The following is a 16553-nucleotide window of genomic DNA, read 5'->3' on the forward strand; positions in this document are numbered from 1 at the left end:
CAGTTTGCAGTATTTTTTGTCAAATTGCTATTCAAGTTTTCAATTAATAATTCTCTTTATTGTCACCCTCTCATTTGAGTGATTCCCTTTGGTTTTCAGGTTTGGTTAGGTAAGCATTTATTGCTTGCACTTAATGTTGGTTGAACAATTAGATTAATTTTAAGAAGCTTTATTTTCCTACACTTACTAAAGAGGACAACTGAATCATGAGCTATGTTGTTTTATGACTAAACTCTTACTTTCAACTCCTTAATAATTACTACATATAGAGTCATTGTGGTTAGAAAACTATAAAAAATTTGCTTCGTTCTGTGTTTCTCATGAATATACTTTTATATAGCTAAATATTTGGCAAATTAGATGAGGCAGATGTTTCCAGAATTTTCTGTCTGTAGGACAATTCTATAATTTTCTGTCTGTAGAACACATTAGTTGTTTTGTGAGATAGATACACAGCCCTGATCATAATTCTTAACAGGGCTGCCTGTCAGACTTCCTCCTTGCAGAATCTGTAGTCAGATGGTGTACTTTTTGATGCTTGTCAGGTAATACTATCTCGTATCTACACTCTGAGGTTTGTCATTCATATTTTTATTTTATTCTGTATCACCATTCCAGCAGCAAGTCCTGATATCCAGCTGTGTACAATTACTGTAGACATATTAGTAATGTGGTCCTTAGCTCACATCAGTATAGTCATACTCCAGTCTCACTTAACAGCATTAATAGTATTGCTATTTCAGCAGTTCACTTCTGTTTCAATAATTACATCAGTGGTGCCCAACCATTTAAACCAGGAAGGTAGCATAGGCTGTGATGGTGAAGGGTAAGGTTGTAACATGCATCTGCTCCTCCACTCTGTGCCTGTACTCAGTAGGTACAGTGCTTTCCATGAAAGTCAGGCTTCCTGTGCATGGCAACCAACATGAGTTGTCTCAGTGGAGAAACTATTAATGAGCTTAATATTGTAGTGTTAGTAGCAGCCTATTTCTGGCTTCTATCTTTGCAGGGAAATGGACATGGCATTTTAAGCATGCGTATGTGCTAAGCAGAAATTCACAGTGAACCAAGAGAAAAGTAGGGGGCCAACTGGACTGCAAGAAAAAGTCCTTATAGGAATGGAATATTGCTAGCAGAATATTTCTTCAGTCCTGTAGCTTATTCCAGGAGGATCATCAATGAAATAAGTGGTCTCAGAAATGGCTTGTCTGGAAAAGTGCAAATAGTACCAGAGCAGCAGTTTCCTTATTATTTGGGACTTTATTTTTGTGATATTTTTAATTATAGCTAGCTAACCCCGTGGTTTTTTGTTGCTTTACCTAGAATGACTGCCTCTTAAAGGTTTGGTATCCTATGACTGGTTGGAAGTCATCTCTTCTACCCCAAGAGAATGAAGAAAAGAAAAAAAGCTTAGGAGATGTCAACTTTGCATTTGTGTATTTGGCACATCCTCGAGCGGTGACAGGATTTTCATGGCGTAACATTAGCAAATACATGCCCAGGTTCGAAAGTTTTGTTTTTAAAAAACCGAGGCAAGGCTTTGAACAAGTATTTTTTTAACACTTTGCTTAAAGTTTGGCTATCAAGAGCATGATTAGATTTCTCTGCTTATACTTGGTGGAAATAAAACATATGAACATCTTCCCATAAGCTTTTGTATTACCTAGTACAATAGTGATAGTCACGTTAACAGGTGAGATTTATTCTAAAATATAGTCTAAACTTTAATGCCTTCTCAAGGTATGCCAGGAAGCATGAATATAAAGCTTTGTCTTCACCAATTGGTGCTATGACATTGGAAATAAAATACTTATTTAAATGATCAGCATTTAGTAAGCTAATTTGTATTGTATATACTGGTTATTAATTAGTTGTTCAATTTCACTTTTAGTTATTTAGTAAAAATTATGCATTCTTCACATAGTCCAACAAGTCAGATAGTTTAGGCAGTTTGATAACTGCAGTTTTATAATAACTGTTGCATTTATCAAATAATCATCATTCCATGTTCACATGCACTTTTGTCAACAATCAGTAGGTTTTGCCAAATCCAATATGGGTTTGCCAGCATGCCAGAAATCACTAATGATATAAAACCTTTAGTTAGCGGAGAGGTAGAAATTTGGATGAAACAACAACTACTCTAATTTCCACTGTGTCCATATAGCTAATTTAATTGCATTGAGCAGTAACCTTGATATGTCTATTGTTAGGGGTTTGGTCTGTAACGTGTTACTCACATCTTGTCTTGATGGCATCTGTCGGCTTTGGTCAGAGACACTGTTACCAGAAGATACTCTTCTTGGTGAGCAGATCTGTGAAACCAGCACTTCCAGCATTAGCAGCGCCGTCTCTCAATCTGGAAAGCAAAAGGACAGTATACAGCATGCACTAGAGGTACAAGTAAATACTTGTCACTTTTTTATGTCAAGATTCTTAAAATTGAAATGCTTAAAGGATATATAACTCTATGGATGTGTATTATCTGGTTCTTATAAGGATAAAAATAGTCTGAATTATTACATATCAGTTTTTGAAGTTTGTTATTAAACAATGAAGAAATCAGACTTTGCAACTCTGCACACAAGCTCTATGTTCTTAAAACTCAATCTACTTTTTCTATAGCTAATAATGATGAGACAACGTTTACTATGGAATAGTGATAGTTTCATTTTGATTGGCTCTGAAAGTCTGTAGTTGTAGAAACAGAGGAAGCAGTAAATCTTTTAATTCTTAGTTATCTGATTTGGTAACTGCATTTCCAAAAAGTGGTACTATAGGGCTCAGAATTTCAGTGGCAGTCATATCAAGTCTATTAAGTTTACAGTAAGAGAAAACCTATCAATATAAAACCAAGAAAATAAACGAACACCCCACTACTCATTTGTAGACTATTACAGCCTGATGAGGTTCTTACTTCTTACATATCATGACTATCAACAAATAGGGAAAGTGGAACCAAATATGCTTTGGGCTGTTCAATCAGTTGTGCTCTCAGCAATTTTCTATTCACAAAAATAATTCACTATAAAATTACATTGGAAAGGTTACTGCTTTTAGATTGCCATAAGCTTGTTTATGAAAGTTACACAAAATAGTGTGTATTTTTATGTTGTTGTTTTAGCAGATATTAATGTAAATTTCAGAAGACTGTTAGAAGACCTTTGCCTTTAGCTAGAACTGGTGTATACAAGTGTTACTAATCTCTGCTGAAATATATTTTAAGTAATCCTTTTCAAATTAATCTTCATGTCTTACGTAGAAATAAGTTAAATAGCTTTAGGCTTTGCTAAGTGTGAATTTTTACCTTACAGTTTAATTTTAATTTTTTCTTATAAATATACCAGACAATTCACGAGTTGAAAAATATGAGAAAAGGACAAAGGAGGTCGTCCGTTCTTGTTACCCATACAGATACATTGCCAGATCAACAGGGTACTCACGAAGTTCAGCGTCACATTTCACATCACGCAAATGCACTTGGTCACTTCCACATAGCAGCAAGCATCAACCCTAATACAGGTGAAATATTACAACTATTTACTAAACTGTAATAATATATTTACACAAAATGGACAAAAAAAAGGCGGGGGGTGGGGGAGAGGGAACAGAGATGTAAGTTGTTTGCTTTACCTAATTGAATACAGGTAATTTGTAGGACGACTTATTTCACAAGCCTGTAATTTCTCATAGAGTTTTGTAAGACAAATGAGGTTGAATTTATTCTGAATACCTTCAGAACTTCTAAAAGCCAATTGAATTCATCTTTACATGTTAGAAAGCAAAAGAAACCTAAATTGCATGTCTGCTTGGTGTTAGATTGTTGGGTTTTGGGAGGCCATCGTATATGATGAATAGAGTATTTGTGTCCTACAGAATAGATAATGAGTTAAAAAAAAGGCTGTACCAGATTTTTTGGCAGGAAACCAGCTACTTTTTATAGAGTAATGCAAAATATTATAAACAAGTGAAAAACTAAAGAGCAATCGTATTTGTTACCAAAAATCTGTATGTGAAATGACAATACTGCAACACAAGAAATTGCGCAATTAGAACTGTTGAGTATCATTTACCATTCACATAAGTATTAATTTTCATGTAAATTTATTGACTTCAAAATATCTTAATAATTTTTTTAAAATTTCAATTTCATGTAAAAACTTTATCTACCTTTTCTGATCTTACAGGCACAAATTGTTAATAATTTTTAGGTTCTACCTAAAATAACCTAAATGTCTTAAGAAATCTGTGTGTATGTGTTGTATATATATTTTTTAAAGGTGAGCAGTTTAATATATAGCTTTTTTTTATTTGTTTAAAAATGTCCACAGATATTCCATCAGTCTTGGCTGGAACAGCTTTTAATATAGATGAAGGAAATGGAGGCTTCGTTGTTCACTGGTTGAATAATAAAGAATTTAATTTTACATCCTCTATTGAAGTGTTTATGCAGCATCTAAGAAAAATTTCTGAACAACAAGTAGAACAAGATTTTGATGTTGAGGCTGAAGAGGAAGAAGAAATGGAAGAAAAAGAGAAAGGTTTACGTATGAAATTAGATCATGGTTAGTAACATTGAGATATGTAGCACAAGAATTATTTTGAAGTGCATTAATGCAATAATTAATACATTTATTTACCACAAGAATGAAAATGCTAACATCACTAACCTGAAATAGACATTTACAGCTGAAATTTTGACTGCTGTAATTGTAGGCATGAAAAATGCGGTGAGGTACTCTGTTGGAATGCAATAGTGACATACAGAGTGAAAAAGAAAGGTAGCTTTGGTCTTTCATTTCCATTTTGAATATATTCCACTAAGCTATGAAATCATGATTAAGACCTGCTCTCTATTTACCTTACTATCTGTTGTCAGTAATGATAAACCAATTTATGGCAGGCCTTAAGTAGGGTTGGACATAGCTCCGTTTTAATGCAACTGCAGTGTTTCCAGTACTGGTAAGATTTACATCTTAAGCTTTAGCCCATGTGATGATGCCAATTGTAGCTGTTCACAAAGCAATGGAGAGACTATTTTGAAATTAATGGTGAAAAAGTGTCCTACCAGAAATACCTTACATTGCTGTAGGAGGGTCACTCGGTCAGTAAGCATATGTAAAAATCTAAATCTGTTTCCAGAAACCAGGAAGACCAATTAGTGACAGTAAATTGATGATATATTTTGTTCTTTATAATGCTTAGGTTCTTGAAATACAGATTACCAATGCAGTAGTTAAGTGTATGATAATTCTTATTGAACATGCACTACATACTACTTTCTCAGTGATCACTGTGATCAATGATATTTCATTATTACCTTCTAAATACAAACATCCACCCGCATTAGTTTGAAACCAGCATTCATATAAAATATGTGGGTTTATATACTTGAGCAGAATAATTTTAGGCAGGGCATTACTGTTAAGTATCTGAATTTGGATGGTTATATTTATTATTACTTGCATTGCATAGTTAGAAGCCATAGTCAAGGGCCAGACCCTCACATTTTTCAGCAGACAAAGATGTTTCTACCTGCAGTGCACATGAATGTTCTTATCAGATGCTACTCTTAGCAGATAAGAAATATTATGTTGTTTTGAATAGAAACTGATGGGGAAATCTTTTTAATGCATTAAATGGCACATTCCTTTTCTGTTGCAGACTTGTCTATAGACAGAGAATCAGAGACAGGGACTGGTACAGGTTCTTCAGAACATGAAGATGGAGAAAGAGAGGGAAGCCCCAAAACATCTCTACTAACAGGCCCATGCATGCCTCTTCCGACAGTTTTGTTAGATCAGAAAATTGAGTTGCTTGTAACTGAATGGAACAGAAATCCAGATATGCTTTTTACTATTCATCCCATTGATGGTACCTTTTTGGTGTGGCATGTGAAATACTTAGATGAATACACTCCAGGCATCTTTCGGCAAGTTCAGGTATTGTATATTTGAAAATGTTTTATTATTTATGATCTTAACAATCATTGTGTCCTTTCTTTTATACCTGAACATTGGTATAAGCTTAATGAAACAGCTAATATTTATTTAGACTTAAGCTGCAGTGTTAAATTCTAACTTTTTATTTATTTTTTTTTTTAGGTTTCATTTTCTTCAAGGATTCCTGTTGCATTTCCATCAGGAGATGCTAGCTCCCTTAGCAAAAATATTATGATGTATGCTTGCCCCATCTTTGTAAAAGATGATAGCAATGCTGTCTATCAGAAGACAATGGACTTTCCAGATAAGACTCTAGCAAATAAAGGATCAAGCTTTGACCAGGGTAGTGCAAATGTGAATATAATTTCTCCAAAAGTAATGATGGTTTCCAAACATATAGATGGCTCTCTAAATCAGTGGGCAGTTACTTTTGTTGATAAATCAGCTTTCACTTCTGTGCTAACCGTATCACATAAATTTAGGTACTGCGGTCACCGTTTTCATCTCAATGATCTAGCTTGCCATTCTGTTTTACCATTACTGCTAACATCTTCTCATCATAATGCTCTATTAACTCCTGAATCAGACAGTTCCTGGGACTCTGATAGGATAAACAGAAAAATGGATCCAATTAAACATGTGAAAGGTTCTTCCAGGCAGCAGCTTAAAAATGCAGCAACCCGTACATTCCATGACCCAAACGCAATCTATAGTGAGCTGATCCTGTGGCGTGTAGACCCTATAGGACCTTTATCATACACTGGAGGAGTATCTGAATTGGCTCGAATTAACTCTCTTCATACCTCCGCTTTCTCTAACGTAGCCTGGCTTCCAACACTTATTCCCAGCTATTGCCTTGGTGAGTATATTTAGCATGTTTCCATATAGAGTTAACACTATGAGTTGTAGAATTAATTGTCAAAATAAATTAGTATTGTAATTTGGAGTATTCTTGTATTAACTTTTCATCAATTTCCTTGTATTATGCAAATTAAGTATTTTTATTTCATTTGAGGCTAAACAACTTCAAAACATTTCATCTGGTCTCAGTGTGCCTGTAGTTACTGTGAATCAGCTGCCATCCAGTAACTTCGTGTGAATAAGAAATCATCGCTCTCACAAAGAATAAGATGATCCCTTTCCTCAGTGCTTTAGGCAGCTTCATTGAGTGTTCTCTGTATTGCCATCATATTAATAATGCAGATGTTCTGACAACTTGGGCATCTGGTTTGGTGGCCACATACAGCTGAAGGAGGCGGTCGGTCGAGCAGAGCTAGTATTTGGCCTACTTGAACATCTGATTAGTTGGGAAAGGTTTTCAGCCAAAATTTACACTTTGATATAATAATTTTGATATCAAATATCAAAACCTTTTAACGTGCTGGCTAAAAACTCTGCTTAGAAGATCCTGAAACAATACCCAAATTCTTCAGGCTGCCAGTGTTTTACAAAAGCCCCATTAGAACAGAGCACTTTTAAAGAAATAGGCTACATGAACTTTAGAGAACTGCAACTACTTTTTCAGAGGTCAGGCAGCAAATCATCTGAAGTCTAATACCCTAGGATGACTCTGCAGGTTTTGTATTTTAGGGCCTTCTACTGCAGTTAGCAAAATAGTTTCCAGTACTGGTAAGACAAAATAGTCTCTACAACTATGATTTTCCTCATCCACTCAGATAATTATTTTTGAATGATCACAAGGATGCTGCTGTTGTAGTAAGTTGTCATCTTTGCATACAGTACTAGAAATGTCATTTTTGCGATGGATGTAACATTGTTTTCTATTAATAATGCCAAGTTATTTTATTAGGCTAAGGCCAGTCTGACCTTTGAAATGATAAAATAGGTGTCAAAGATGTTGTACAACTTCAAAACTCCTAAATATACTTAATAAGTGTGTAACGTGTTTTATTTAAAATAAAATAAATTCTTTTCTCTGCTTACATAGTAACATTCTGTGCTGTGTAAATCCCAGAGTCTTCTAAACACAAATTACTACCTGCTTCCCTTAAGGAATGGCAATATTCCTTCAGGTGTACGTAATGGTTTTTGTATGTGTGAACCATTATTTGTAAATATGAGTTCTGCTTCGATTATTCAGCTTTAACGAGGAATTTCAGTTACATAAATGAGGAGAAAGGGAGTTATTTCAGAATTCAGATAATGGTGCTTTAATGCACACATTTGCTTAGGTTTTTTGCTTCGATACTTTATGGAAATTATGTAAGAAATGGATTCACATGCAGTGATGTGGAACGTAGTAGATTACCTGATGCCATTTCACTGCCCCTTTTTTTTAGCTATTAAGTTTTTGTGTTTTCTATTAGGTACATACTGCAATTCTGCTAGTGCTTGCTTTGTTGCATCTGATGGCAAAAACTTGAGACTCTACCAAGCTGTCGTAGATGCACGAAAACTTCTAGATGAATTATCTGACCCTGAATCATCCGTAAGTTTTCTGTAGCAATGGTTTGAAAGTATTAAAACTACTTAAGGTCACTCCCCTCTTTAGTGGGGTATTTGTCTTTACTTGGTTCTGTATAATTTTTTTGCCATTCTGTGTATGGGATCTTATGCCTTATACCTTACATAATTTTATGGTTTGCATCTCTATCTAAACATCAGCAGTCAGAAATACAGCTATTACTACTAAAAGTGGCTGCACTGAAACAAAATTCCCCTGACAGGCTTCCCCAGCCTGTAGCAGGTGGGGAAAGGAAAATCAGGATCTCTTACTTTGTTTTCTTAAAAGAGGGGAAGTCGGAGTAAGTGGGAAAGTGAAAACAGTAGAGCAGACTTAGGTGTATCCACCAAAGTTACGTCTGTACATGAGGAAGGGCAGAGATGGTGGGATAAGGGGGGATTGGCAGGTTATTGCCAAGGGTAATATTAGTTCTTATTTTTTCATCCCTCTTTAATATTTAATTTCTATAACTTTAAGCAAAGTAAAGCCTGATCTTGCACTATTATTGTATAAAGAAGCACATCTTTCCTTTTTTTCCATTATTTTGTTATTTTCTAAGCTATCCTGCAAGGTAGAGCCTGTCACTATTCAGATCAGCCTGGGGAATCTGTTCCAAGAGCAGTAATTGTGAACATTCGAGCAAAAATCAATAGAGCCTTCAGTTTATGTATAAGCTATACTGACTTTTTTTACATGTTGTGACAAAACCTGAAGCTTTAAACAGAAGTGAAGCAGTATATCTTACTTTCTCATGTCACAGATACCAAGTTGTGATTAAACTATAAGTCTTTAAATAAACACTCTTTAGTTCCCGTTAAAACCCCATGAATAGGTACAAACACAACAGTGCAAATGTCTTAAGAAATGCTTTTTAAGTGACAACAGTAAGAAATCTGTTACAGTTTATGCTAACAGGGAAAATTAAAGCATCAGTTTATTGTGACTGCAGTTTCCTTCTGTCTGAAGGAAAAATATACTAACTCCTCTATTTTTTTTCTGTTTCAGAAACTTATTGGGGAAGTGTTTAATATTGTGAGTCAACAATCTACTGCTCGACCAGGATGCATTATTGAACTTGATGCAATAACTAACAAAGTAAGTAAATGGTTAATTCTTTAAGGGTTTCACATAAAGTTGTTTAGTAGTTCTGTCTGTTAATTAACCTAATTAATTCAGCTATCCATTTTGAACAATGAGGGGGCAGCAGCATTATATCTTGTTCTTACTCACAGTTATTTTGACCAGACATGTTCCAGTGCTGTTTTGTGTTAGAAAGCAGCCTGTGAAAACAGTGTTTTACCATTTCTTAATTAGTTATCTGGATGTTTTTGACACTTACAAAGAAGTTGTTCTCTATTTGTCAATAAATTTCCATGCTTTTAAGTATTAATCACATGGGATCTTCAGTCTTAGGTTCAAATATTTTTATAGATGAGTACAGAAAATGCTCTCTTTCCATGTTTCTCTGGAAAAAGAGGGTGTTTTGCAGCATGAAAATTTAGCCATCTCTGTCTTTGGGGACATATTTTTCCTTGCCTGCAGAAAAGGATTTCACTGCCAGCAGCCTCCTTTGTAGAGAGGTGGAGGTACTGCAAGGAAATCTGTTGCTGTCAGAAAGGACAGCTGTTGCGATACACAAGAGAAGGGAAATCTGAAAATCATTCCCTCTTTTTAGATTTCCTAAGCAGTTCATTGTGGACCTGTCTTCCCACTGAAAAGGGATAAAAGTCTAAGAGTTTTTCCCACTGTCATTTATTCAACACCTAAAGCAATAAAAACCAATCAGGTACTAATGCATCTGTCAATAACTGCAGCAAAAATGTTATTACAGAATATGTCTAGCAGAGTAGATCTCAGTGAAATAATTTGCATATACAAACAATCAGTTCTAGAATATGCTGTTCTTAATATAAAACATTCAGGTTTTTGGATGCATTAAGATAACTTTTAACATTATAAAAGAAAGTGATCCTCATCGGTAGCTAGATTGCAGGAAAGAAATAATTGCATTAGTACTAAATGTTTCCTTATTTTTCTGGAAGCGTAACTATTACTTAATATTTCAGTGTGGCTCAAACACACAGTTGCTTCATGTCTTTCAAGAAGACTTCATTTTGGGATACAAACCACATAAGGAAGATGTGGAAGGGAAGGAAACTGAGATATTTTTCCAGCCATCACAAGGTACAAAATAAAAATAGCTAATATGAATGAAGTGTAGGTAGAAATGTTTTTTAAGGTACAGAAATAGCCAGCATCTGTTAGTTTCCTTTTTATGAGAATCTGTAGAATTTACTAAAATGGCTGTTTCATGTTGCTCCTATGAGTTGTAGTTTACATGGTAACGGTAATAAACAAAGGTATTCTAATTTGCTTAGAGTGAAACATTTTAAGCTATATGACAAAGTCCATTTTTCAAAACACTGTATGTTGTATATAAATGTGTACAAAATAGAGCAGAAGTATATTTTCTGCATCAATATATAGTTCCAGGTGATAAGATGAACATATTTGACTTCCAAGCTAATACAATAAAAAGTAACTTGGGGATTTGTTAGCAGACTTAAAATTTTAAAAGAAAGAAAGCAGGCAGGTAGAAGAGTCTTTACAATATAGCAAGATAGTTCAAACTGATCTGTAAGGCAAATATATCTAATTAATTAGATTTGCTACTAGTACTCAGGTTGTCTGTAAGTCAGTCTATTTTTTTAATAGTTCTGTAGCCATAAGCAAACAAATGCTATTAATGTTTAAAAAGTTATTAATCATACCGTTTGAATGTTTTGTTTCTAAACAAGCAATTTCTTTCAAAGATGAAAACAGTTCTTTTAGTATAAATAATTTTTAGACAGTCTTCTGTTATTGAAAATAATTTATGTTGAAGATAAAGTTCATGATAGTGATGTTGAAATTACAGGGTATCGTCCACCACCTTTCTCGGAGAAGTTCTACCTCGTAGTAATTGAAAAAGATAGTAATGGCTGCTCTGTTCTTCAGATGTGGCACCTTCATCTCAAATCTGTGCAAGCCTGTTTAGGTGAGTGACAGTAATTTTCTTAGAGACAGACATTACTTTAATATTATTTTAAAATAAAACTTAGAGATTGGTGTTTCATTTCAAAACACATTGTCACCTTTACTGAGTAGAAGCCTCAAAGTCAGGAACATTTAGAATTCTATCAATGCAATAATAGCAGTAAGATTCCTTACAAACACTGGTTGTTCTCTACACCATTAGCAATGCAAAAATTTCTTGATAGGCACTGGATTCTTTCTTTTTAATTCTCGGTATTTCAGAATATTATGGGTATCCCAAAATGAATAGTCATAGCATGCAGTAAAAGTAAACACAGCCTGCACACATCATATAAGTATTTTTGTGTAACTTAAGCATGGCTAAAAATAGATCTGATATTGTAAGATATTCATGCCTTATCCTTACTTAAACAATTTCTTTAACACCGTTGTCAATTTTTTGAATATAGCAAAACCAACTGAAGCTACTTCACCAGAGAATAAGCTTAGTGTACCTGTGCAAAAGAGTGTGGTATCTTCTCCAAATGTATCACCTGGCATAAGTCCCATTCCACGATCTTCATCAATTGCTAATCTTCAGACTGCTAGTAAACTCATTCTGAGCTCCAGACTTGTGTATAGCCAACCTCTGGATCTTCCTGCTGGTGTAGAAGTAATAAGAGCAACTCCTTCAGCAGGTAAACGTAACATTTTTTTCTATCCAGTTTGTCCACTAATTTATTTACTATTGTTAGGATTGGTTGTATTTCCTCAGCCTATTGCATTCTGATTTACTGATACAGGGAACACCAGGCTTAAAAGGCTCTCTCAAGTCATTGTGTCCATGTCATATTACCCTTCCATAAATATATCGAATCCCCACAGGAAAGCTGTTCCTGAAATGTGCTGCTCTAATGGTTGAAAACTTAACTTCTAAATTTTTTAACAAACAGTATATACCTGCTTTATATCATCTGCCAATATTAGCATGTTGGTTATATAATGCTTTTCTTACCTGATCTCCTTACACCTTCTTCTGTGTGTCTGTCTTCATGTCCCTCCTGTCCTTCCTCCTCCCTCGCCTCCTTAGGTTTCATGTTATTCATAGAGGCATTATACTTCATATTACTAAAAGTAAATATGTAATGTGTTCTAACTTCAGGTCACCTGAGTTCTTCATCAATATACCCAGTCTGCCTTGCACCTTATCTGATAGTAACATCCTGTTCAGACAACAGAGTGCGGTTCTGGAGATGTACTGTAGAGACAGACCTAAACAGCAAAAATGAAGAAAGGGAAACATACCATTGGAGGAAATGGCCTTTAATGAATGATGAAGGAGAAGACAACAGCAGTACAGTGAGCATTGTAGGAAGGCCAGTTGCTGTTAGCTGTTCTTACACAGGACGTCTTGCAGTAGCATACAAACAACCCATACAGCATAATGGTTTTGTTTCCAAAGAATTTTCCATGCATGTTTGTATACTTGAATGTGAGTCTACAGGAGGATCAGAATGGGTTTTGGAACAGACAATTCATCTGGATGATTTAGTTAAGGTGGGAAGTGTACTTGATTCTAGAGTCAGTGTAGATAGTAATTTGTTTGTTTACAGTAAATCAGATGCTTTTTTGAATAAAGACCAATACCTGGTGCCTAGTATCAAGCATTTAGTACATTTGGACTGGGTATCAAAAGAAGATGGTTCACATATATTGACAGTTGGAGTTGGTGCCAACATCTACATGTACGGAAGACTTTCAGGAATTGTAACAGATCAAACTAGCAGTAAAGATGGTGTAGCTGTCATTACTTTACCACTAGGTGGTAGCATAAAACAAGGTATAAAGTCGAAGTGGGTGTTGCTTAGATCAATTGATTTGGTCTCATCTGTAGATGGCACTCCTTCACTGCCTGTTTCTCTGTCCTGGGTGAGAGATGGTATACTGGTAGTGGGAATGGACTGTGAAATGCATGTTTACGCCCAGTGGAAACACACTATCAGGTTTGGTGATGGAGAAAGTGATGTTTTTACTACTGAAGACTCAACAACACAAGATCCACTCAAAACAAGCCTGATAGCAAAGAAGTCCAGTGTAATCGATAGGGCAGGTATTGTAGATGATGTTTTTGGCACTCCAACTGTAATACAGGATGGTGGCCTTTTTGAAGCTGCTCATGTTCTTTCACCTACTCTACCCCAGTATCATCCAACCCAGTTATTAGAACTTATGGATCTGGGTAAAGTTCGCCGAGCCAAAGCCATTCTATCGCATTTAGTTAAATGTATTGCAGGAGAAGTTGCAATCGTTAAAGACACAGAAGCTGGAGAAGGAACTGGTCCTAAGCGCCATCTTTCTCGCACCATTAGTGTAAGTGGTAGTACTGCGAAGGATACCATCACAGCTGGAAAAGACAGTACTCGAGACTACACAGAAATAGACTCAATTCCCCCATTGCCACTGTATGCACTGCTTGCTGCAGATCAAGATGCCACTTTTGTTTCTGAAGAAACTGCTAAAATACCTCAGGGCTCTGAACATCATGACAAGAGAAAAGCAGAAGATCAGTACTCAGACCTATTCCAAATTCCATCTGTTACAACTGAAGACTTTATTGATTTTGAGCCTGAGAAGAGGGAGAGTAAATCCAAAGTTATTAATCTGTCACAGTATGGTCCGACTTACTTTGGCCGAGAACATGCTAGTGTTTTGTCAAGCCACCTGATGCACTCAAGTCTGCCAGGCCTCACTCGACTGGAGCAGATGTTCCTTGTAGCTTTGGCAGACACTGTGGCCACAACAAGCACTGAACTAGATGAGAACAGAGATAAGAATTACTCAGGTTAGTAACTGATGTATTGAATTAACATTCTTGTTCTTCTCAGCAAAGGTAGACTTAATCGTTGGGTATTCGGGATAACAAAGCTAGTATCAGTTATTCAGATTAGATACAGCAAGAAAGAAGAACTTAAGTATAAATCTCTACTTATAATTCATACATAATAACTTGTAGTTTAGTTCTCAGCAAGTTCTGAAACATACATCCCTCACTGCATATGGCAAGTGTATATATGTGCTCTTGTAGTCATCCGCATGTTCAAAAATTAGCATTTATGTTTCACAGGAAGGGATACCTTAGATGAATGTGGCTTAAGATACCTGTTGGCTATGCGCTTGCACACCTGCCTCCTGACATCACTCCCACCTCTGTATCGAGTTCAGCTGCTTCACCAAGGTATTTCTTAGAGTGAAGTTTTGCTTTCATTTGATCTACTTGACTTGATAGGGTCTGGGTCTTTTTTTCTTATTTCTATTATTATTATTTATATTATCTGTATATTCATTTTAGATGCTCTCTATTTCATTAAGGCCCTTATTTTGCAAAGATTTAGTACAGACTTCCTTGCATGTACTGTGAATAGCAGAAAAAAAGGTAGAACAGGACAAAGATTCTGTCCCGTTCAGTTTCAGGCATGAATAAGTTCTCCAACCAGATAACAGACAAATTGTACATATTGTTTCTGCTGGAGAATAAAGAAAGTGCTTTACACAGGATGGCTTTATCTTACCTTAAAGATTTTTCTATTGTTTTTATCACAGCAGGTTTTTTCCAAGCTCAGTCTGAGTACATGCTGTTGTGAAATCCAGGAAATAAAAGCAGTTACCACCTAAGCAAAAGACAGAAAGGTTTCTGGCACAGAATAGGTCTGCCTCTGCAATAGCAGAATATTTTTCCTTCAGTCTTTCACCATATAACTTATACATATATGAATGGTGTACTGGGAAATGACATAAGAAGCACTGAGGAGAGAACATCCCTAGCAAGTAAAAAGATTTTTGAGCTGTTCCTTCGGCAGCTCTACTTCCTGTTGAGGCAGTCTCACTTGAATCTACCTAACTCTTGGGTTGGAGATCCCACTTTGATCTCTGACATACTTCATTTGCTTATTAACAAGGCTTAATCTTCTCAATTCTATTATGTTACTGTTTAGGCCTTTCTACTTGCCATTTTGCATGGGCTTTTCATTCTGAGGCTGAGGAGGAGTTGATCAGTATGATTCCCGCTATCCAGAAGGGAGACCCACAGTGGTCTGAATTAAGAGCTATGGGTATTGGTTGGTGGGTCAGGAATATCAACACACTCCGAAGGTGCATTGAGAAGGTACTTTTCGCTACTTACATGTTACAGTTGACATGCTGTTAGGTATGCCTTAACAGATATGCACATGATTTGCATATAGCAGATTCCTTTGTACTCCAGCTCAGCTAGGAGATAATGTAACTAGTTTTTTCTATGCCAACTGATGTTGGCATGCTTGGCTTACAAATTTCATTATTCAATAGTAAGATATAATTCAGTTTATCTAGGGTAAAACCATTTCTGAAGCACCTAATTTCCCTCTCCCCCACTCCCCAATATTCTACAGTATGTTTAAGATCATATTAACTACTCTGATAAGAATCTTGTTTTCAGATAGAGTCAGTATTAAACAGGGAATTATGCTTTGAATTCAGTAGTGGGTTTTATTTAAGAAATATATATAAATATTAGTAAAAATATATACGGGGTCTTTTTGCCATTTTTGTATTTTTTATAATGGAGTATTGTAGAACATGAAAGATCTGAATTGCAACTAAGTGCAGTGTTTACTTTTCTGGAGAGTCATAAAATTACTGTTTTATGTAAACATGTACCTATATTATGTAAAAACAAAGTCTCATTTACATGCAGTTTTCTTATGGGAGGTGTAATAATGGATAAAATGCAACATATTTTTGAGATACCTAAATTTTCCTGTAGGTACCAATGAGATTTAAATCCTTGCTTTAATAAGAATTGTTTTGTAACCTGAAGCTTGAGGGATATGAATAATTACTAGATTTTGCTTTGAATTATAGTAAACAAATAATGCAATCTCGGAAACATCTGTGGAACAGAAGTACTTACTAGTTATGCTGTAAAAATTCATTTTGAAAAATTACAGGATACTGGAATCCAGGAGTAAAACTTAATTATCCTAGTATTCCAAATTATATCTCCGAGTCCTATACAGAAAACAGCGTTCATTAAGGAAATACTTGTATGAACTTAGATATATGTAAATAATGGAATGCAAGAGGAATTTCATGTG

General features: G+C 35.4%; 1 protein-coding gene across 4 annotated transcripts in view; it reads left to right on the forward strand.

The window, feature by feature from the left end:
* The window catches only part of DMXL2 (Dmx like 2), a 53677-nt gene that overhangs the window by 13968 nt on the left and 23156 nt on the right, over nucleotides 1–16553 (forward strand). For 3 of the 4 annotated variants that reach the window (XM_061446944.1, XM_061446945.1, XM_061446946.1), the window contains exons 7-20: nucleotides 1324–1502; nucleotides 2214–2397; nucleotides 3348–3522; nucleotides 4332–4565; nucleotides 5665–5942; nucleotides 6105–6801; nucleotides 8270–8391; nucleotides 9412–9501; nucleotides 10473–10590; nucleotides 11324–11443; nucleotides 11892–12119; nucleotides 12584–14263; nucleotides 14546–14656; nucleotides 15414–15583. In XM_061446944.1, coding sequence (XP_061302928.1) covers nucleotides 1324–1502; nucleotides 2214–2397; nucleotides 3348–3522; nucleotides 4332–4565; nucleotides 5665–5942; nucleotides 6105–6801; nucleotides 8270–8391; nucleotides 9412–9501; nucleotides 10473–10590; nucleotides 11324–11443; nucleotides 11892–12119; nucleotides 12584–14263; nucleotides 14546–14656; nucleotides 15414–15583 — 4386 coding nt within the window. The remainder of the gene's footprint in view (nucleotides 1–1323; nucleotides 1503–2213; nucleotides 2398–3347; nucleotides 3523–4331; nucleotides 4566–5664; nucleotides 5943–6104; nucleotides 6802–8269; nucleotides 8392–9411; nucleotides 9502–10472; nucleotides 10591–11323; nucleotides 11444–11891; nucleotides 12120–12583; nucleotides 14264–14545; nucleotides 14657–15413; nucleotides 15584–16553) is intronic. The other variant, XM_061446947.1, reaches the window with a different exon arrangement.

This window comes from Pezoporus flaviventris, unplaced genomic scaffold, assembly GCF_033815535.1.
Source record: "Pezoporus flaviventris isolate CSIRO_AGI_PZ_B2104156 unplaced genomic scaffold, CSIRO_AGI_Pfla_v1 ptg000006l, whole genome shotgun sequence".
Classification (NCBI taxonomy): domain Eukaryota; kingdom Metazoa; phylum Chordata; class Aves; order Psittaciformes; family Psittacidae; genus Pezoporus; species Pezoporus flaviventris.